The following is a 22,682-nucleotide window of genomic DNA, read 5'->3' on the forward strand; positions in this document are numbered from 1 at the left end:
TTCTGTGCTAGTCACGGTTTGTCCATAACGAACACCATGTTCGAGCATAGGGGTATCCATAAATGCACGTGGCACCAGGACACCTTAGGTCGGAGGTTGATGATCGACTTTGTTGTCGTTTCATCTGATCTCTGGCCCTATGTCTTGGACACTCGGGTGAAGAGAGGGGCTGAGCTGTCAACTGATCACCACCTGGTGGTGAGTTGGATCCGCTCGCGGAGGAGGAAGCCAGACAGACCTGGCAAGCCCAAACGTATGGTGAGGGTCTGCTGGGAACGTCTGGCCGAGCACTCTGTCGGGGAGGTCGCTAACTCCCACCTCCGGGAGAGCTTCTCCCACCTTCCGAGGGAGGCAGGGGACATTGAGTCTGAGTGGACCATGATCTCTACCTCCATTGTAGACGTGGCTGTTCGGAACTGTGACCGCAAGGTCTCCGGTGCCTGTCGTGGCAGGAATCCCCGAACCCGGTGGTGGACACCAGAAGTAAGGGACGCCGTCAAGCTGAAGAAGGAGTCCTATTGGGCCATGTTGGCCTCCGGGACTCCGGAGGCAGCTGATGGGTATCGGCAGGCCAAGCGTGCCACAGCTCGGGCAGTTGCGGAGGCAAAAACTCGGAACTGGGAGGAGTTCAGTGAGGCCATGGAGGAGGACTATCGGTCAGCCTCGAAGAAATTCTGGCAAACCGTCCGGCGCCTCAGGAGGGGGAAGCAGTACTCTGCCAACACTGTTTATAGTGCGGGTGGGGAGCTGTTGACCTCGACTGGGGACATTGTCGGGCAGTGGAAGGAATACTTCGAGGATCTCCTCAATCCCACCATCACGTCTTCCATTGAGGAAGCGGAGGTTGATGACTCAGGAGGTGGACTCGTCCATTACCCAAGCCAAAGTCACTGAGGTGGTTTTCAAGCTCCTTGGTGGCAAGGCACCGGGGGTGGATGAGATCCGCCCCGAGTATCTCAAGTCTCTGGATGTTGTGGGGCTGTCTTGGCTGACACGCCTCTGCAGCATCGCGTGGCGGTCGGGGACAGTGCCTCTGGAGTGGCAGACTGGGGTGGTGGTCCCTCTTTTTAAGAAAGGGGACCGGAGAGTGTGTTCCAATTATAGGGGAATCACACTTCTCAGCCTCCCCGGGAAGGTTTACTTCAGGGTACTGGAGAGGAGAATTCGGCCAATAGTCGAACCTCGGATCTAGGAGGAACAATGCGGTTTTCATCCTGGTCGTGGAACACTGGACCAGCTCTATACCCTTCATAGGGTGCTCGAGGGTTCATGGGAGTTTGCCCAACCAGTCCACATGTGCTTTGTGGATCTGGAGAAGGCATTCGACCGTGTCCCCCGTGGTATTCTGTGGGGGGTGCTTCGGGAGTATGGGGTTCGGGGCTCTTTGCTAAGGGCTGTCTGGTCCCTGTACGAACGGAGCAGGAGTCTGGTTCACATTGCCGGCAGTAAGTCAGACCTGTTCCCAGTGCATGTTGGACTCCGGCAGGGCTGCCCTTTGTCACCGGTTCTGTTCATAATTTTTATGGACAGAATTTCTAGGCGCAGCCAGGGGCCGGAAGGAATCCTGTTTGGGAACCACAGGATTTCATCTCTGCTTTTTGCGGATGATGTTGTCCTGTTGGCTTCTTCAAACCAGGACCTTCAGCATGCACTGGGGCAGTTTGCAGTTGAGTGTGAAGCGGCTGGGATGAGAATCAGCACCTCCAAGTCTGAGGCCATGGTTCTCGACCGGAAAAGGGTGGCTTGCTCTCTCCAGGTTGGTGGAGAAGTCCTGCCTCAAGTGGAGGAGTTTAAGTATCTCAGGATCTTGTTCACGAGTGAGGGAAGGATAGAGCGTGAAATCGACAGGTGGATCGGTGCAGCCTCCGCAGTGATGCGGTCGCTTTACTGGTCCGTCGTGGTGAAGAAGGAGCTGAGCCAAAAGGCGAAGCTCTCGATTTACCGGTCGATCTACATTCCGACTCTCACCTATGGTCATGAGCTTTGGGTAATGACCAAAAGAACAAGATCGCGGATACAAGCGGCCGAAATGAGTTTCCTTCGCAGGGTGGCTGGGCGCTCCCTTAGAGATAGGGTAAGAAGCACAGTCACTCGGGAGGAGCTTGGAGTAGAGCTGCTGCTCCTCCACATCGAGAGGAATCAGCTGAGGTGGCTCGGGCATCTTTTTCGGATGCCTCCTGGATGCCTCCCTGGGGAGGTGTTCCAGGCATGTCCCCCCAGGAGGAGGCCCTGGGGAAGACCCAGTACACGCTGGAGGGACTATGTCTCTCGGCTGGCCTGGGAACGCCTTGGTGTTCTTCCCAAGGAGCTGGCCGAGGTGTCTGGGGAAAGGGAAGTTTGGGCTTCCATGCTCAGACTGCTGCCTCCGCGACCTGGCCCCGGATAAAGTGGATGATAATGAGATGAGATGCATATGTTAACATTGTCCTGTTTTACTTCAGAATGAAAAAATGTTTCTAGTTGCTTTATGTAAAGTTGGCTGTAGCAGTTCCTGATGTGGGTGGAGCACAGAAGGACGGCAGGCGAGAGTTGATGGTCACACACAAACTCTTTATTTCACTTATTTTAGCTTTTCAGCTTTTACTCACTCACACTATCACACACACCATCACACACATGTGTTGTGGTCGGGAGCGAGAGTCTTCTCTGCTCTCCCCCTCCTTTTATGCTCCGTCCCTGCAACAAACAAACACAAACACACACACACACACACAATTAACTGACAGCAGGTGTAATGACTTGGCCACTTACCTTCCCCGACCCCGCCCTCCATTCACAAACTGCTGCTTGGCCACGCCCCCGCTGCCACACTGGCCTTTTAAAGAGTTCAGAGCTTTATATGGATTGCATTTCCAGCTGCAACATCATTTATTCTGTGTCAAGCTTCATCTTCTTCAAACGTAATAAATTCCTCGATTATGGAAAAGCACTGCCAGGGTTTATTCTGGTTTTACTGTGTTTCTTGGTGTTTTCAAAGCTCAGCATAATTTATTTATTTTTCCTTACGCTCCCAAAAGAATGATCTGTTCTACAGAATTTTCTTGGTTATTTATATAAGTAATAAACTAAAAAAAATAGACTGTTGCACCTTTAAAGCGGATAAAAGTGCATTATATATGTGTTAAGTGTCAGGGTGCAGGCACTCACGGATGCAGCGAGAGCAGGAGAAGCAACCTGTAGATGAAGCCAAATCAGTAGACGAGAATCGTGGTCAGAGAAACAGGCGGAGGTTGTTTGATCAGCAAACAGAGTAATGAAGGTGAGATTTGGAGATGAGGTTGAGGAAAACGTAAACAAACGGTCAATAGCGAAAAGGCAGGCAGAAAGTAAATGGCTTGGCAACGACAGGAGTTAAACACTGAACGATACTTTGCACTGACTGGGAGTGAGAATGGTGTTTAAATAGGGAAGCTGATTACAGAGGAAATGAGTGACCGGTGTAATTAATAAGCTGGAGACAGAGGGCACTGTGGTTCTTGGGAAGTGTAGTTCGTGGTGAGTGACCAGTGTAATTAATAAGCTGGAGACAGAGGGCACTGTGGTTCTTGGGAAGTGTAGTTCGTGGTGGCCATGTTTGGAGGCTGTTTCGAGCTTGTGCTCTCAACATCGTTACTGACAGAGACCCCCCCGAGGAGCTCCCTCTGGGAGCTATATTCTTTCTTGGACGCCCTCTCCCTCTTGGTGCAGGCTTGCTGGGGTGCTGGCTGTGGAATTCCTGTACCAGGAGAGGGTCCAGAAGGTCCTTCAAGCATGGGTCCTTGGGTCCGTAGCTTTCCCAGTCTACCAGGTACTCTAGTTGTCCTTGTCTACGTCTGGAGTTCAGGATCTTGTTTACCTGGTAGACGAGTTCCCCTGCTATGTTTGGGGGGGCTCTTGGGTGGGAGTGTTTTCAGATAATGGACCTTGGATTGCTGGCTTCAGACATGAGACGTGAAATGTGGGTGCCACTCGGCTGTGAGGTGGGAGCTCTAGTTTGTATGAAACCTTGATGCGACGAAGGACTTTGTACAGACCAATATAGCATGCCTGAAGTTTCTTGCATGTGTTGAGCTCCTTCAGATCCCTTGTGGAGACCCACACCTGATCTCCTGGAGAGTATTCCGGGTTCTTGCTCCTGTGTTTGTTTCCAAGTTTATACTTGGAGTTGACTACTTCAATTCTTTGGTGAACCTCCTCCCAATACACTGCAAACAATTGAAAACTGAATTTGAGGAGAAAATTACTTAATACTAGTGAAATTATCTTCCTGCATGGACAGATATTTTTACTTGATAATACATCTTAGAATAACTTGGTTGCAATCTAGAACTAAGTTTAATAATCTCAGAATTGGTGTCTTGTATTCTTTTAATAAGAAATGCTAGATCGTTTCAACTATTTGCAAGATATTTTCACTTGCTAAGATATAATTTTTTGCAGTGTACCTGTTAGCTCCATCTGAGCCAGTTGTTGACTGCTTGTACTTGGATGGGTGCATCATCCCATGGGAACGGGGGGGTTGGTAGTCGAGTATGCACTGAAATGGGGTTAGTTGAATTGCAGAGTGCTTGAGCGAGTTCTGTGCATACTCAGCCCATGAAAGGAATTGTGCCCCTGGTTCCGCATACAGAAGATCCGTAGGAAGCATCCTACTTCCTGGTTGGCCCGTTCGACTTGGCCGTTGGATTGCGGGTGATAGCCGGAGGTGAGACTCACCGAAATTCCCAATCTCTCCATAAAGCAAGACCAGAGTCAGGAGATGAACTGAGGCCCACGGTCGCTGACAGCGTCCTCAGGAATGCCAAAATATCTGAAAATGTGATGGAAGAGGAGTTTGGTGGTTTGAAAGGCTGTAGGTAGACCAGGTAACGGGATGAATCTGAGGGCTTTGGAAAACCTGTCAATGATGACCAGGATGGTTGTGTTGCCTTGGGAAGGAGGTAGATCAGTGATGAAATCAATGGCCAGGTGAGACCAGGGTCTTTGAGGTACAGGGACAAGGCATAATTTTCTGGCGGGTGGGGTTCGTGGTACCTTGGCTTGAGCACATTCTGAACATGAGGAAACAAAGTGGTTGATCTCCGTCACCATGTCCCCCCACCAATACTTATTCCTCAGCAGCTGGTGTGTACTGTGGCTGCTGGGGTGGCCCGTGGTGGGAGATGTATGAGCCCAAGTAATGAGCCGGGGGAGTTCTGGAAGTGTCTGAGGTTGTGATTCTTTAACTTCTTTGTCCAAATCCCATGTGATGGCCTGAACAAAAAACATTCAGGTGCTAGGATGGGGTGTGGTTCTGAGTTGTGTGGAGAGGAGCTGTGAATTCCGGACAGTGCAGCTGCTTTGGTGTTCTTGGTGCTGGGGCAGAAAGATATCATGAAATTGGAACATGTAAAGAACAGTGCCCATCTGGCTTGACATGGGTTGAGATGTCTTGCCTTCTTGAGATATTCAAGGTTCTTGTGATCAGTTAAGATAACACAAAGGGGTGCATGGCTCCCTCAAGCCAATGTCTTCATTCTTCTAGGGCTAACTTGATTGCTAGTAGTTCTCTATTGCCGATGTCATAATTCCTCTCTGTGGGTGTGAGCTTCTTTGAAAAGAAAGCCACTGGGTGCAATTTAGGCTTCTCCCTGAATCGTTGGGAGAGCACACCTCCTACTCCAGTCTCGGATGAGTCTGCTTCTACTACAAATGGTTTAGTGGGCTCAGGATGCTGAAGTATGGGGGTCGTGGTAAAAGTGGCCTTGAGTGTTTTGAAGGCTCCCTCAGCTGCTGGATTCCACTGGAGGTGCCAAGGTCTGTTCTTTCGGAGGGAGGTCAGTGGTGCTGCAATGGTGCTAAAGCCCCTAATGAAGCAATGGTAGAAATTGATGAAGCCCAGAAAATGCTGCAGTTCCTTGACGGAGGCAGGAATGGGCCAAGACGTGACAGTTGATACCTTCGACTAGTCCATACTGACTCCTCAGCACTGATAATATACCCCAAAAAAGAAATCTGATGTATGTGAAATTCACACTTCTTGGCCTTGACATACAGGTGATTTTTGAGAAGATGGGAGCGTACCGATCTGACATGTCTAAGATGGCTTTCTTCGTCTGGCGAGTAGATCAGGATGTCGTCTATGTAGGTGATGACATATCTCCCCAACATGTCTCTGAGCACGTCATTTATCAGACACTGGAAAACACTGGGTGCTGAAGAAAGGCCATAAGGCATTACCTGGTACTCAAAATGGCTGGCAGTGGTACTAAAGGCTGTCTTCCACTCATCCCCTCCTCTGATTCTGATCAGATTATAGGCACTACATAAGTCTAGTTTGGAGAAAGATCTTCACGGCATGTAGTTGTTCAAGGGCTGAGGGTACCAGTGGAAGAGGATAGGGGTATTTCACTGCGATTTGGTTGAGGCTCCTATAGTCAGTACACGGTCGAAGACCTCCCTTCTTCTCCACAAAGAAGCCAGACGATGCAGGTGAGGTGGAGGGTCTGCTGTACCTTTGGTTCAAAGCTTCCTGTACATACTCCTTCTTGGCGACTTGCTTGGTCTGGGAAAGTGGATAGATGCAGTTGCGTGGCAGAGTGGTACCTGGGAGGAGATCAATTGCAGAGTCATATGTGTGGTGAGGAGGTAGGCCACAAGCCTTACCCTTACTGAAGACTTCCTTTAAGTCCATGTAGCATTCAGGAACATTGTCAAGCGAATCAGGCTGGGGACTCTCCACAGATGTGGAAGATAGGGTCAGTGGGGGACGAAGCAGGCAATTCTGGAAACAGGTTGGTGACCACTGAAGAATGTCCTTATGCTGCCAGGAAATTAACGGGTCATGTAGTTGAAGCCATGGATAGCCCAGAATAATGTTGTGGTGTGCCGTGGATGTGAACAGTAGCGAGATTAGTTCGGAATGGAGGGCTCCCACCTGAATATGCAGCGGAGGCATGCGAGTGGTGACGAGTCTGTCCCCTATGGGATCTCCGTCGATGGTCTTGAGGCTGAATGGTCTCTGCAGTGTGTTTGTGGACAGGCTGAACTTCTGGATGATTGAAATGTCGATGAAATTCCCTTCTGCCCCGAGTCAGTAAATGCAGAGAACACGTGTCGAAGATGGTCACTTCAATAAGACTGGCATTTTAAAAGACTGCGTTTTATGGGTAACGGGGAACTCACTGGGCTGGATGAGGTTTCAGTGGAACTGGTGCGAGGTGGATGAACAGGGCACTTGGAAATAAGATGATTGGGATCACTACAGTAGAAACATAAACCCTCACATTTTTCTTCTTTCTCTCTCTGAGCAGTTTAAATGAGCCTGAGACACCTCCATAGGTGTGGGCGTGTTGGTGGTAGGAGTTAACGTGGCAGCATTTTGAAAAGAAGGTCTACTGTTGATTAAAATGGTCCAGACGGATGGCTAGATCACAGAGAGAATCCAGAGTTAAATGTTCGTCTCAACAAGCTAGCTCACTCAATACTTCTGGGTATAGACCTTGGTGAAAAACTGCCTTCAGAGCTGGCTCATTTCAACCACTGCCTGCAGCAAGGGTTTGGAAGTCCAGAGCATATTCTCTTACTTTACTCTTCTCTTACCCTGCTTGATGGTCAACAGACTTTCTCCGACTTCGATGCCCTCTGGTTCATGATCGAAGACTTGTTTAAATAATTCCAGGAAATGATCATAAGATGTTGCGTGCTCCCCTCCACACTCCCAAACAGCACTAGCCCATTGCAGAGCTTTTCCAGTTAGCAGTGTGAGAAACTTGGCGATTTTCTGTTCCTCAGAAATGCCGGTGAGAGATGAGAAATACAGGGAGCATTGGAGAAAGAATCCCTTACAACTGGCAGCATCGCTGGCCTGTTTCTCGGGTAGGGAGAGAAGATTTTTGGTGCTTGTGGAGGACTTGGGGCATGTTAGGAGGGCCTGCGACATCACAGCAGCAAGCTGCGCCATTCCAGTTGCCAAACATCTGCTGGTGTTCTCCTAAGAGACGCCCTTGAGCGTTCAGAGCAGTCTGCTTCGCCTCCTCTGCTGCATCCATTGATGGTGAAGTATTCTGTCAGGGTGCAGGCACTTATGGATGCAGGCACAGGGGAGAGCAGGAGAAGCAAACTGTAGACAAATCCAAATCAGTAGACAAGAATCGTGGTCAGAGAAACAGGTGGAAGTTGGTCAATCGGCAAACAAAATAATGAAGGCGAGACTAGGAGACAAGGTCAGGGGAAAAAGGTAAACAAAGGTCAATAGCAAAAAAGGTAGGCAGAAAGTAACCAGCTTAGTACCAACAGGAGATAAACACTGAACAATACTTCACACTGACCGGTAGTGAGAGTGGTGTTTAAATAGGGAAGCTGATTACGGAGGAAATGAGTGACGGGTGTAATTAATAAGCTGGAGACAGAGGGTGCTGTGGTTCTTGGGAAGTGTAGTTTGTGGTGGCCATGTTTGGAGGCTGTTTTGAGCTTGTGCTCTCAACACTGTTATATACAACCCCGATTCCAAAAAAGCTGGGACAAAGTACAAATTGTAAATAAAAACGGAATGCAATGATGTGGAAGTTTCAAAATTCCATATTTTGTTCAGAATAGAACATAGATGACATATCAAATGTTTAAACTGAGAAAATGTATAATTTAAAGAGAAAAATTAGGTGATTTTAAATTTCATGACAACAACACATCTCAAAAAAGTTGGGACAAGGCGATGTTTACCACTGTGAGACATCCCCTTTTCTCTTTACAACAGTATGTAAACGTCTGGGGACTGAGGAGACAAGTCGCTCAAGTTTAGGGATAGGAATGTTAACCCATTCTTGTCTAATGTAGGATTCTAGTTGCTCAACTGTCTTAGGTCTTTTTTGTCATATCTTCCGTTTTATGATGCACCAAATGTTTTCTATGGGTAAAAGATCTGGACTGCAGACTGGCCTGTTCAGTACCCGGACCCTTCTTCTACGCAGCCATGATGCTGTAATTGATGCAGTATGTGGTTTGGCACTGTCATGTTGGAAAATGCAAGGTCTTCCCTGAAAGAGACGTCATCTGGATGGGAGCATATGTTGCTCTAGAACCTGGATATACCTTTCAGCATTGATGGTGTGGGCGGCACGGTGGTGTAGTGGTTAGCGCTGTCGCCTCACAGCAAGAAGGTCCGGGTTCGAGCCCCGTGGCCGGCGAGGGCCTTTCTGTGTGGAGTTTGCATGTTCTCCCCGTGTCCGCGTGGGTTTCCTCCGGGTGCTCCGGTTTCCCCCACAGTCCAAAGACATGCAGGTTAGGTTAACTGGTGACTCTAAATTGACCGTAGTTGTGAATGTGAATGGTTGTCTGTGTCTGTGTCAGCCCTGTGATGACCTGGCGACTTGTCCAGGGTGTACCCCGCCTTTTGCCCGTAGTCAGCTGGGATAGGCTCCAGCTTGCCTGCGACCCTGTAGAACAGGATAAAGCGGCTAGAGATAATGAAATGAGATGAGATTGATGGTGTCTTTCCAGATGTGTAAGCTGCCCATGCCACACGCACTAATGCAACCCCGTACAATCAGAGATGCAGGCTTCTGAACTGAGCGCTGATAACAACTTGGGTCATCCTTCTCCTCTTTAGTCCGAATGACACGGCATCCCTGATTTCCATAAAGAACTTCAAATTTTGATTCGTCTGACCACAGAACAGTTTTCCACTTTGCCACAGTCCATTTTAAATGAGCCTTGGCCCAGAGAAGACATCTGCGCTTCTGGATCATGTTTAGATACGGCTCCTTCTTTGAACTATAGAGTTTTAGCTGCCAACGGTGGATGGCATGGTGAATTGTGTTCACAGATAATGTTCTCTGGAAATATTCCTGAGCCCATTTTGTGATTTCCAATACAGAAGCATGCCTGTATGTGATGCAGTGCCGTCTAAGGGCCCGAAGATCACGGGCACCCAGTATGGTTTTCCGGCCTTGACCCTTACGCACAGAGATTCTTCCAGATTCTCTGAATCTTTTGATGATATTATGCACTGTAGATGATGATATGTTTAAACTCTTTGCAAATTTACACTGTCGAACTCTTTTCTGATATTGCTCCACTATTTGTCGGCGCAGAATTAGGGGGATTGGTGATCCTCTTCCCATCTTTACTTCTGAGAGCCGCTGCCACTCCAAGATGCTCTTTTTATACCCAGTCATGTTAATGACCTATTGCCAATTGACCTAATGAGTTGCAATTTGGTCCTCCAGCTGTTCCTTTTTTGTACCTTTAACTTTTCCAGCCTCTTATTGCCCCTGTCCCAACTTTTTTGAGATGTGTTGCTGTCATGAAATTTCAAATGAGCCAATATTTGGCATGAAATTTCAAAATGTCTGACTTTCGACATTTGATATGTTGTCTATGCTCTATTGTGAATACAATATCAGTTTTTGAGATGTGTAAATTATTGCATTCCGTTTTTATTTACAATTTGTACTTTGTCCCAACGTTTTTGGAATCGGGGTTGTATTAAGCAGTTACAATTTTTAATTTCTGAATTTAAATTTTGAGATTGTTCATCACTTGCCAAACTGTAGGAAAGAATCATTTTAATTGTTTATGAATCAGTTCAACAATGAACAGCTCCACACACCCAGTCATTTCGCCACAGATAATGAAACATCAGCCATGTATTCTGACAAACCAGTGTGACGGAGCGCGTGTGTGTGTGTGTGTGTTTGGAGCAGGAGTGATTACAGTGTTCCTCAGGATGTGCTGTTAGGTGGAAATAAAGTAATCGATGGTCTGGATGAAGGTCTGAGAGGGATGTGTGTGGGTGAGAGAAGGGTCATCATCATCCCTCCACACCTGGGACATGGAGAGAGAGGAGGTGAGACACAAGAGAGAGAGACACACCTGAATATACACACCATAGACAGCGTCAAAGAAGATTTAATAACATGACTCATGTTTGTTGTGGTGTCATAATTACATCATATTAATGGCATTTAGCAGATGCTCTTATCCAGAGCAACATACTGGGGAACAGTTAGGGGTTAGGTGCTTTGCTCAGGGGTACTTCAGCCATTCTTGCTGGTCCAGGGAATCAAACCGGTGACCTTTTGGTCCCAAAGCTGCTTCTCTAACCATTAGGGCATGGCTTCCCCCATAATTACAGCTGAAACATTATCAATATATTATATCACAATTCACTGACCCTCTGCTGTATCATTGCAACTGTAATGTCCAGGCAAATGTCTCTGACAAACACACACCATCGTTAACATTCTCTCTTGTTCTATTTGTCTCTCTCTCAGCGGGGGCTGTTCCAGGCAGTGCTGTGCTGCGTTTTGAGCTCGAGCTCCTCTCCTTGCAGAAAGGTGTTCCTGAAGGTTATCTGTTTGTTTGGCTGGATGAGACGCCCAAGGAGATTTTTGAGGCTATGGACATAAATCAGGATAAAGAAATTCCACTGGAGGAGGTAACACACACACACACACACACACACACCACTTTTTTGTTTTAATTTTATAATACTCTTTTAAGCATCTTGTCCATATACAATGCTCGAAAAACCTCATGTCCGAGACGACTAAAGTCTGTGCAAGGATGAGTAAAACTTTAATGGTAATCGTCCGATCGGACGACAAAAGTTAGTGCTGGCAACCAAAGCAACAGGCACTAAGAGAGCAGGGAATCAGTCTAAAGTAGCTTGTCTCATTTCACGGGAAATGCATCACGTTTTATTCAACACAATATATAAAAATACAAAAAATATTTTGAGGAAATCATTCAAATTTCCTTGTTTTTGGTTATAGTTCGTCGAAGTATGCATGTGTTTGAGTGTACTGGAAAAGCTCGGCTCAGAGGGGTCCATGTAATGACGTAATTATACCAATTGGCTAAGAGTGACAAGGGTCAAGGACATTGTGTGCCAGCAGCGCGGTTGAAGCAGGCAGGTGTCAAACATGGAACTTTTATATCACGATTGGAGATAATAATATATCACTGAATAATGTTCCTTACCTCGAACCAGTGGTGGTTGAAAGTTTGTGAACCCTTTAGAATTTTCTATATTTCTGCATCAATATGACCTAAAACATCATCAGATTTTCACACAAGTCCTAAAAGTAGATAAAGAGAACCCAGTTAAACAAATGAGACAAAAATATTATACTTGGTCATTTATTTCTTGAGGAAAATGATCCAAACTCACATATCTGTGAGTAGCAAAAGTATGTGAACCTTTGCTTTCAGTATCTGGTGTGACCCCCTTGTGCAGCAATAACTGCAACTAAACGTTTGCGGTAACTCTTGATCAGTCCTGCACACCGGCTTGGAGGAATTTTAGCCCATTCCTCTGTACATAACAGCTTCAACTCTGGGATGTTGGTGGGTTTCCTCACATGAACTGCTTGCTGGTCATTGACTTTGGGAGGTCCAGACCAAGGTCACGACCAGTTCTGATTGACGGAATCGAGGTGGAGGCTGTGGATTCCTACAAGTACCTCAGGCTGTGGCTGGACAGCAAGCTGGACTGGACTTGCAACACCAACCACTTGTACAGGAAGGGACAGAGCAGGCTACTGTATATGTCCTGAGGAGGCTGCGGTCCTTTAAGATCTGCAAGAAACTCCTGTGGATATTCTATCAGTCCATGGTCGCCAGTGGTGTTTTACGGTATTTTACACCGTGGTGTGCTGGGGGGGCAGCACATCCAAGAAGGACACATCCAGGCTGGACAAACTAATCAGGCGGGCCAGCTCTGTGGTCGGCATGAAGCTGGACTCTCTGGTGACGGTTGCAGAGAAGAGGACTATGGACAAACTACTGAACATCATGGACGATGCCAGTCACCTTCTGCACACTGTCATCAGCAACCAGAGGAGCCTGTTCAGTGACAGAATGCTTCTTCCCAAGTGCAGGACTAACAGACTTAAACTCCTTTGTCCCTCACACCATCAGACTGTACAACTCCTCTCTGGGGGGGTTACAGGAGAACAGAGAACAGGAAGGAGCAGTAGCCTAGCCTGACAAAAAGCAATACTGGACAATGTGCAATATAAATGTGCAATATAATGTGCAATACCTCTCCTGCTGGACTTTTTTTCCCTTCTTTTCCCATATTTTATTCTTTTTTATATTTGTATATGTAAATACTTAATTTAATTTATCAAGACGTTTTCTCTATTTTCTATTCTCTGTTTATCCTGTAATGATGCTGCTGTAATTTTAATTTCCCTGAGGGAACCCTCCCAAAGGGATCAATAAAGTTCTATCTAATCTAATCTAATCTAATCTAATCTAATCTAATCTAATCTAATCTAATCTAATCTAATCTAATCTAATCTAATCTAATCTAATCTAATCTAATCTAATCTAATCTAATCTAATCTTCAGGTCCTTCCACAACATTTCGATTGGATTAAGGTCAGGACTTTGACTTAGCCATTCCAAAACCTTAACTTTATTCTTCTTTAACCATTCTTTGGTAGAACGACTTGTGTGCTTAGGGTCATTGTCTTGCTGCATGACCCACCTTCTCTTGAGATTCAGTTCACGGACAGATGTCCTGACATTTTCCTTTAGAATTCTCTGGTATAATTCAGAATCCATTGTTCCATTAATGATGGCAAGCCGTCCTGGCCCAGTTGCAGCAAAACAGGCCCAAACCATGATACTATGTTTCACAGATGGGATAAGGTTCTTATGCTGGAATGCAGGGTTTTCCTTTCTCCAAACATAACGCTTCTCATTTAAACCAAAAAGTTCTATTTTGGTCTCATCTGTCCACAAAACATTTTTCCAATAGCCTTCTGGCTTGTCCATGTGATCTTTAGCAAACTGCAGATGAGCAGCAATGTTCTTTTTGGAGAGCAGTGGCATTCTCCTTGCAACCCTGCCATGCACACCATTGTTGTTCAGTGTTCTCCTGATGGTGGACTCATGAACATTAACATTAGCCAATGTGAGAGAGGCCTTCAGTTGTTTAGAAGTTACCCTGGGGTCCTTTGTGACCTCGCCGACTATTACACACCTTGCTCTTGGAGTGATCTTTGTTGGTCGACCACTCCTGGGGAGGGTAACAATGGTCTTGAATTTCCTCCATTTGGACACAATCTGTCTGACTGTGGATTGGCAGAGTCCAAACACTTTAGAGATGGTTTTGTAACCTTTTCCAGCCTGATGAGCATCAACAACACTTTTTCTGAGGTCCTCAGAAATCTCCTTTGTTTGTGCCATGATATACTTCCACAAATATGTGTTGTGAAGATCAGACTTTGATAGATCCCTGTTCTTTCAATAAAACGTGCCTAGGGCTGTGCGATAGGAAAAAATGAATATCCCGATACATTTTCTCCATTTCACGATATATATCTCGATATATTTAAATCTCCTCTAAAGGACCCCATGAAATCTAACTTTTACTCTTTAATGTTTTCACTACAATCCCTGCAGATTAAATAACATTCTTGGTTAACTTTTACAGGTGGTTTTCAACAACACATTTTAAATTTTCATGTTAGTGATTAATCACAATTGAATTGAAATAAGACTATTTTTATTCAACAAAGATGTGGCACAAACTGCAAAAACAATCTTGAAAATTGCAACAAAGGGGCAATACAATACAGAGCTGCTCAGAGCTCAAATCAATAAAGTGCAAGCTCAACACTGAGAAAGACATTTAGCCTAAATAAGAAAAGTGCTCATTCATTAAATTATTTAAAAAATAGATCTCCAAGCTATTAACCTGACTACTGAGAACCACTGGAACATTCACAATAGAAAGAGAGAGAGAGAGATTGAGAGAGATCTGCAAAACATAATTTTTCTCTTTGCACACTTTTGAACTGAATGTTTTCTGGCTCTGCCTCTCAGATGTGTATAATTCTAGTATTGCCTTCTCTGTAAAATGTCTGCGACCAGGCAACTCATATTTGGGATCGAGTGTGTTTTAGTAATTTTTGGAAGCCTGGTTTTTCCACTATATTAATTGGGATCATGTCTTCGGCAATGACGTTAGTGATTGCATCCGTTATAGCTCTCCATCTCTGACTCGTTTTCTCATATGGGGTGGCTTTGGAGAATGAGGCCGCTATGGTCATTTGTTTAGCTCGTGGGGGGGTTTTAGCTCGTGGGCAAGTAGTTCGGAGTTTAAGAGACTGCATACTGTACCGGGTGAGTTTTCAGGTGATGGAATATATTTGTAGTGCTGCTGCCTTTCGTGATGACAGGTTTTTTTGCACACTTTACAAACTGGCATTTGCTGTTCCACGTCCTCCTCGCGATATCCAAAAAAAATGCCAGATGACTGACCCCTTACTAGTTCTTTTAGGAACCAATTCACCCGCTTCCATTTTTAATTTGTCGCTGAAATTGACAGAGCTTACACGGTAGCCTATGCAGCACCAGCGATTGCACGAACTGAGTCAGCACTGTTAACCGGAACTAGAAAATCTTCCCACCAGCAGTGTTGCCAGATACTGCTGACGTTTTCCTGACCAAAATATGTTCAAAACCCGCCAAAACGCACTTGAAACCGCCCAATCTGGCAACACAACCGAAACTAGAAAATCTTCCCGGAAGTTCCTTTTAGCACCGAGATGTCGCCCGGGATTGGTTGGCAAGTGCGTGACGTTATTGTTTTTTTTTTTTACCCTTAGGCAGCCTCTCACGTTACTGCCTGAGGGACAGGGAGAAAACCACCGGAAAAGGTTTTAAACAAATGCAACAAACACAAGTTGGAAGATGACCATAAAATACTCGATAGTTACGATATAATAATTTTATATATCGCACACAGAATTTTCGGCGATATATCGAGTATTCGATATATCGCACAGGCCTAACGGTGCCCACTCACACCTGATTGTCATCCCAATGATTGAAAACACCTGACTCTAATTTCACCTTCAAATTAACTGCTAATCCTAGAGGTTCACATACTTTTGCAACTCACATATGTAATATTGGATCATTTTCCTTAATAAAGAAATGACCAAGTATAATATTTTTGTCTCATTTGTTTAACTGGGTTCTCTTGATCTACTTTTAGGACTTGTGTGAAAATCTGATGTTTTAGGTCATATTTATGCAGAAATATAGAAAATTATAAAGGGTTCACAAACTTTCAAGCACCACTGTGTGTGTATATACAGTGGTGCTTGAAAGTTTGTGAACCCTTTAGAATTTTCTCTATTTCTGCATAAATATGACCTAAAACATCATCAGATTTTCACACAAGTCCTAAAAGTAGATAAAGAGAACCCAGTTAAACAAATGAGACAAAAATATTATACTTGGTCATTTATTTATTGAGGAAAATGATCCAATATTACATATCTGTGAGTGGCAAAAGTATGTGAACCTTTGCTTTCAGTATCTGGTGTGACCCCCTTGTGCAGCAATAACTGCAACTAAACATTTCCGGTAACTGTTGATCAATCCTGCACACCGGCTTGGAGGAATTTTAGCCCATTCCTCCGTACAGAACAGATTCAACTCTGGGATGTTGGTGGGTTTCCTCACAAGAACGCTTCAGGTCCTTCCACAACATTTTGATAGGATTAAGGTCAGGACTTTGACTTGGCTATTCCAAAACATTAACTTTATTCTTCTTTAACCATTCTTTGGTAGAACGACTTGTGTGCTTAGGGTCGTTGCCTTGCTGCATGACCCACCTTCTCTTGAGATTCAGTTCATGGACAGATGTCTTGACATTTTCCTTTAGAATTCACTGGTATAATTCAGAATTCATTGTTCCATCAATGATGGCAAGCTGTCCTGGTCCAGATGCAGCAAAACAGGCCCAAACCATGATACTACCACCACCATGTTTCACAGATGGGATAAAGTTTTTATGCTGGAATGCAGTGTTTTCCTTTCTCCAAACGTAACGCTTCTCATTTAAACCAAAAAGTTTGATTTGGTTTCATCCGTCCACAAAACATTTTTCCAATAGCCTTCTGACTTGTCCACGTGATCTTTAGCAACCTGCAGACAAGCAACAATGTTCTTTTTGGAGAGCAGTGGCTTTCTCCTTGCAACCCTGCCATGCGCACCATTGTTGTTCAGTGTTCTCCTGATGGTGGACTCATGAACATTAACATTAGCCAATGTGAGAGAGGCCGTCATTTGCTTAGAAGTTATCCTGGGGTCCTTTGTGACCTCGCCGACTATTACACACCTTGCTCTTGGAGTGATCTCTGTTGGTCGACCACTCCTGGGGAGGGTAACAATGGTCTTGAATTTCCTCCATTTGGACACAATCTGTCTGACTGTGCATTGGTGGAGTCCAAACTCTTTAGAGATGCTTTTGTAACCTTTTCCAGCCTGATGAGCATCAACAACGCTTTTTCTGAGGTCCTCAGAAATCTCCTTTGTTTGTGCCATGATACACTTCCACAAACGTGTTGTGAAGATCAGACTTTGCTAGATCCCTGTTCTTTAAATAAAACAGGGAGCCCACTCACACCTGATTGTCATCCCATTGATTGAAAACACCTGACTCTAATTTCACCTTCAAATTAACTGCTAATCCTAGAAGTTCACATACTTTTGCCACTCACAGATATGTAATATTGGATCATTTTCCTCAATAAATAAATGACCAAGTACAATATTTTTGTGGGCGGCACGGTGGTGTAGTGGTTAGCGCTGTCGCCTCACAGCAAGAAGGTCCGGGTTCGAGCCCCGTGGCCGGCGAGGGCCTTTCTGTGTGGAGTTTGCATGTTCTCCCCGTGTCCGCGTGGGTTTTCTCCAGGTGCTCCGGTTTCCCCCACAGTCCAAAGACATGCAGGTTAGGTTAACTGGTGACTCTAAATTGACCGTAGGTGTGAATGGTTGTCTGTGTCTATGTGTCAGCCCTGTGATGACCTGGCGACTTGTCCAGGGTGTACCCCGCCTTTCGCCCGTAGTCAGCTGGGATAGGCTCCAGCTTGCCTGCGACCCTGTAGAAGGATAAAGTGGCTAGAGATAATGAGATGAGATGAATATTTTTGTCTCATTTGTTTAACTGGGTTCTCTTTATCTACTTTTAGGACTTGTGTGAAAATCTGATGATGTTTTAGGTCATATTTATGCAGAAATAGAGAAAATTCTAAAGGGTTCACAAACTTTTAAGCACCACTGTATAATTTTTTTTAAATTTTTTTTGATGTTTTCATATATTTCGTAATGATATAATTTTTATTTTCTAAATATTTATCAACATACCGCCATTGTGGCACGGGAGCCTGTGATTGGTGGACAGCTGACAAAGGGTGTCTCCCATTGGTTGTAAATCATGAAATAAAAATCGTAAACACATATGGGACCCGCTAATTGGCTGTTCACATACTGAAGCCAAGCGGAGATGTCTGGTGTCTGTTGCTGTTGTCCGAAGAAAACTACAGCTAAAAAAGCTCTACTACCAGATTACTTGGACAGTCTTAGTCAGGAAGAAGCAAAGGATAGATATACACGGAAATGAGTTTATTAGTGGTTATGATCCGTACAAAATTCCTTGAAACGACTGGAGTGACGGTGCAGATTTGTGGCCTAGCATTAGCTACATGTTGGAATATACATTCTTTTTCCTGAAAAGTCCCGACATGGAAGAACAGTTTAAAAAAAAAACTACAGAAGCAAGAAAACCTGTGTGTAAAGAATTTTTCCTGACATCAGCTTTTGGGAATAGAATGTTGCGAAAGCCAAAGCATTTCCTCTCAAAGGGCTCTGACCTAAACTGGGCTAGGTGGTATCCCCACCCCTCTGTGTCTCATCAGTCCCAAGGATATCTAGTTACACACCTATCTGCATTCTGTCATTTATACAGTGATGCTTATTATTGTTTAAACAATATCTGAAGCGTTATTACTTGTAAAATATCTTTCTCTAGACTTTCAAACAATATTGCAAGATTTTAATTTTATCTAATAGTGGATGGTACAATAATTACAAACGCTAACAGAATCAGCACATTTCAGTTGTAGCTGTAGTCATATAGTAACTATAATCACCCTTTTAAGAATAATTTCAATAAACGGTTAATGTTCAGTTCCCTTTTCATTAATTCTCGATTCAAAGGCACAGCTGAAATCACAAAGGTTGATAAGTGTCTCTTCTTTTGGTTGCTCCCAATTTGGGATCGCCACAGCGGATCTTTTGTCTCCATTGCTCCCTGTTTTCCGCATCCTTCTCTACCACACCTGCCACTTTCATGTCCTCTCTCACCACATCCATGCATCTCCTCTTTGGCCTTCCTCGTTTTCGTGTCCCTGGCAGCTCCATCCTCAACATTCTCCTTTCAACATGCTCTGCATCTCAGTCTCATCTCTCTTAGCTTAAATTCCCAAGCTCTCCACATGTGCTGTCTCTTTGATGTGCTCGTTCCTTATCCTGTCCAACCTTGTCACTCCCATCACAAACCTTAACATCCTCAACTCTGCCACCTCCAACTTTGCCTCCTGTCTCTTCGTTAAAGGTACTGTCTCCAATCCATACATCATACCTGGTCTCACTACTGTCTTATACATCTTAACTTTCACTTTTGCTGGGACTTTCCTATCACAAATGACTCCCGAAATCCTTCTCCAACTGCTCCACCCTGCCTGTACTCGCTTTCTCACCTCACTATCGCAGCCCCCATTTTCCTGCACAGTTGACCCCAGGTACTTGAATTCACCAACTTTCTTTACGTCTACTCCTTGCATCTTCACTACACTCTCATTGATACACATGCATTCTGTTTTGCTGCTGCTCACCTTCATTCCTCTTCATTCTAATGCATACCTCCATCTCTCCAAACCCAACTCAACCTCCTTTCTACTTTCACCGCATATCACAAGATCATCCGCAAACATGTTCCATGGTGACTCTTGCTTCACTTCGTCCGTTAAGCTATCCATCACTATGGCAAACAAGAAAGGACTCAAAGCAGATCCTTGATGAAGTCCCACCTTCACCTTGAACCATTCAGTCATTCCAACTGCACACCTCACTGCAGTTTCACTGTTCTCATACATGTCTTGCACCACTCTAATATACTTATTCACTCCACTCTTTCTCATACAATACCATAACTCATGTCTCAGCACTCTATTGTATGCCTTCTCCAGGTCTACAAACACACAATGTAACTTTCTCTGGCCTTCTCTGTACTTCTCCATTAACATCTCATCTCATCATCTCTATCCGCTTTATCCTTCTACAGGGTTGCAGGCAAGCTGGAGCCTATCCCAGCTGACTACGGGCGAAAGGCGGGGTACACCCTGGACAAGTCGCCAGGTCATCACAGGGCTGACATATAGACACAGACAACCATTCACATTCACACCTACGGTCAATTTAGAGTCACCAGTTAACCTAACCTGCATGTCTTTGGACTGTGGGGGAAACCGGAGCACCCGGAGGAAACCCACGCGGACACAGGGAGAACATGCAAACTCCGCACAGAAAGGCCCTCGCCGGTCACGGGGCTTGAACCCGGACCTTCTTGCTGTGAGGCGACAGCGCTAACCACTACACCACCGTGCCGCCCTCCATTAACATTCTTAAAGCAAAAATTGCATCTGACGTGCTCTTCCTTGGCATAAACCCATACTGCTGTTCACAGATTGCTACCTCTCTTCTCAATCTCGCCTCCAATACCCTGTCCCATAACTTCATAGTGTGGCTCATCAATTTTATCCCTCTGTAATTACTGCAGCTCTTTGCATCTCCCTTATTCTTGTATATTGGGACTAGCACACCCTTTTTCCATTCCTTCGGCATTTTAGAGAATGAGAAAATAAGTGTGTAACAGACAACAGTTTTATCCAAAATAGTTTTTCCTGCCTTAGTTGATTTATTTCCATTTCACATGTGTGCAGCTGTTGTAAAGTTCAGCGTGTTTGTGAAGAACCCTCTTGAACTGTAGGTTCATTTCTACACTCTGGTTCCACGGTGACATTTTGCACAGGACTGTGTTCCTCTGATAACAGAAACAAAGTCCAGCATTATTATTATTATACTTATTCAAAACTCTCCACAGCTTAATATACCCTAAATTATTCATTCCTCTGCTACTAGAACTTCTTTCTTTCTGAATGTGTCTACACATTCTGTATTGGTGTTATGGTTTTGTGGATTTATGATAATTATGCTGCTTCACCTATTAAACAACAACAAAAAAAAAAAACCCAAAAAAACCCAACTGCATTCTGTCCTCTCCAAAATAAAATAAAGCTCTGGGCAAGTGGAATTGTTTTTCGGGCAAGTATGTTTTGGGTGCTACTTGCCCATTGGGCAAGTAAGGCTGGGAGATTTTTTTTTTGGAGGAGTGATACAGTAATACTTTCAAAGAGTTAAAAGACAGTAAAAGGGGCAGGGCTATGTGCATAGCAGTGGAGAGTATAGGGTGGAGTTAGGTGCAAGGCTACAGAGAGTTGAGGTGAGGGGCATGATTAGGTGCATGTGGTCATCAGCCTGTTGATCACAATCGACCAGTCAATTGCTGAGGAATTTTTAGTAGATCACAATCGCCCATATACTCTCACTGCTCACAACAAACATGCAATGGTTTAAAGAAAAAAAAAATCCACTTTTTGGCAAAATTTGAATTCTGCTACATATTTAATTGATGGTATGCAGCTGTATGGGCGGGGATTAGCCCAAGAAAAATATTAATTCTGACCAATTACAGTTGTGAAATTAGGTTACCTTTACAGATGACTGTTTCTGTCTGCGTCATGTTAACGAAGCGCACGGAGTGATGCTCCATACTTAAGAGAATATGGTAAAGCATTCGAACTGATTTTTGATGGCTTTTGCAACCACACGACGTATGTGTACCACCACAGGGAACCCAATCATAAGTGCAAGGCAGTGTATCTCAAACACTTGACAATGAAATTTGTATCTTTATTTGCATAAAACAATTTTTTTTTAATCCAATGCTTATTTTTAATTCACTCTTAAAAAATATGGGATTATTTACTAACATATTTTACATTTATCAGGAGCTCTGCTTTTAGGCAGTGCCTGTATACAGTTTAACTACTGTACACGTGTATTGTCAGTGAGCGAATTCTGTTCAGAAAACCATGCAACAAAGGAGGGTGAAAAGTCCATTTCTATGCCTATGCTTACAAAACTTGTAGGTTTCTGGCAGACAGTTGTGGATAACCTTTAGCAGTGTTGCAGCAAATTTGCGTTAAGGTCTCATGCAAATTAGTTTTGTGGCAAACTTCTGGTGGACTTCTGGCTAACTTTGTAGAAAACTTATGGCAAATAACTGAATCTAAATTCTATTTTTTTGCCGCAGGTTTGCTAAAATGGTTACTGTTTGACACATTCATATTTTTTGTTTCTGGCAAATATTTCTGTAAGTTTAAACTTTAAAAAAAAATACTGTTGATTAAATCAACACTGACTTAATAGGTACAGCTGAATCAACTACAATAAAACACTAATGAATTTCCCTGGAAATTACAGTAAGCAACAGGCAGTGAGCCACCAGCGTTAACATGTTCCTCTACAGTGAACCTGTTTCTTACTAAAATACATTAAAATGCTAATTACATAATACAATAATGCATATACAGATACGTTTAATAAAACAACAGGATTCAGAAATGTTCAGATGGTATGTGTTCAAGACAACACAGTCACAACCTCAAAGTAAAAACACTGAATGAGTGAACAATCTGGAAAAAGTGACTTTGCATCTGAACATAGTCTTGTCCAGGTACATGAGGTATCTTGCACCTAAAAAGATTAAATGTTTTCTAAAAATCACTTAATTT

The 22,682-nt window shown here is 44.3% G+C and overlaps 1 protein-coding gene across 1 annotated transcript in view; it reads left to right on the forward strand.

Annotated features, from left to right (window-relative positions):
• fkbp10b (FKBP prolyl isomerase 10b) overlaps positions 1–22,682 on the forward strand; it is a 70,744-nt gene that overhangs the window by 44,109 nt on the left and 3,953 nt on the right. The window contains exons 8-9 of the mRNA XM_060939288.1: positions 10,662–10,804; positions 11,232–11,395. Of these exons, the coding sequence (XP_060795271.1) occupies positions 10,662–10,804; positions 11,232–11,395 (307 nt within the window). The remainder of the gene's footprint in view (positions 1–10,661; positions 10,805–11,231; positions 11,396–22,682) is intronic.

This window comes from Neoarius graeffei, chromosome 14 (genome assembly GCF_027579695.1).
Source record: "Neoarius graeffei isolate fNeoGra1 chromosome 14, fNeoGra1.pri, whole genome shotgun sequence".
NCBI lineage: Eukaryota > Metazoa > Chordata > Actinopteri > Siluriformes > Ariidae > Neoarius > Neoarius graeffei.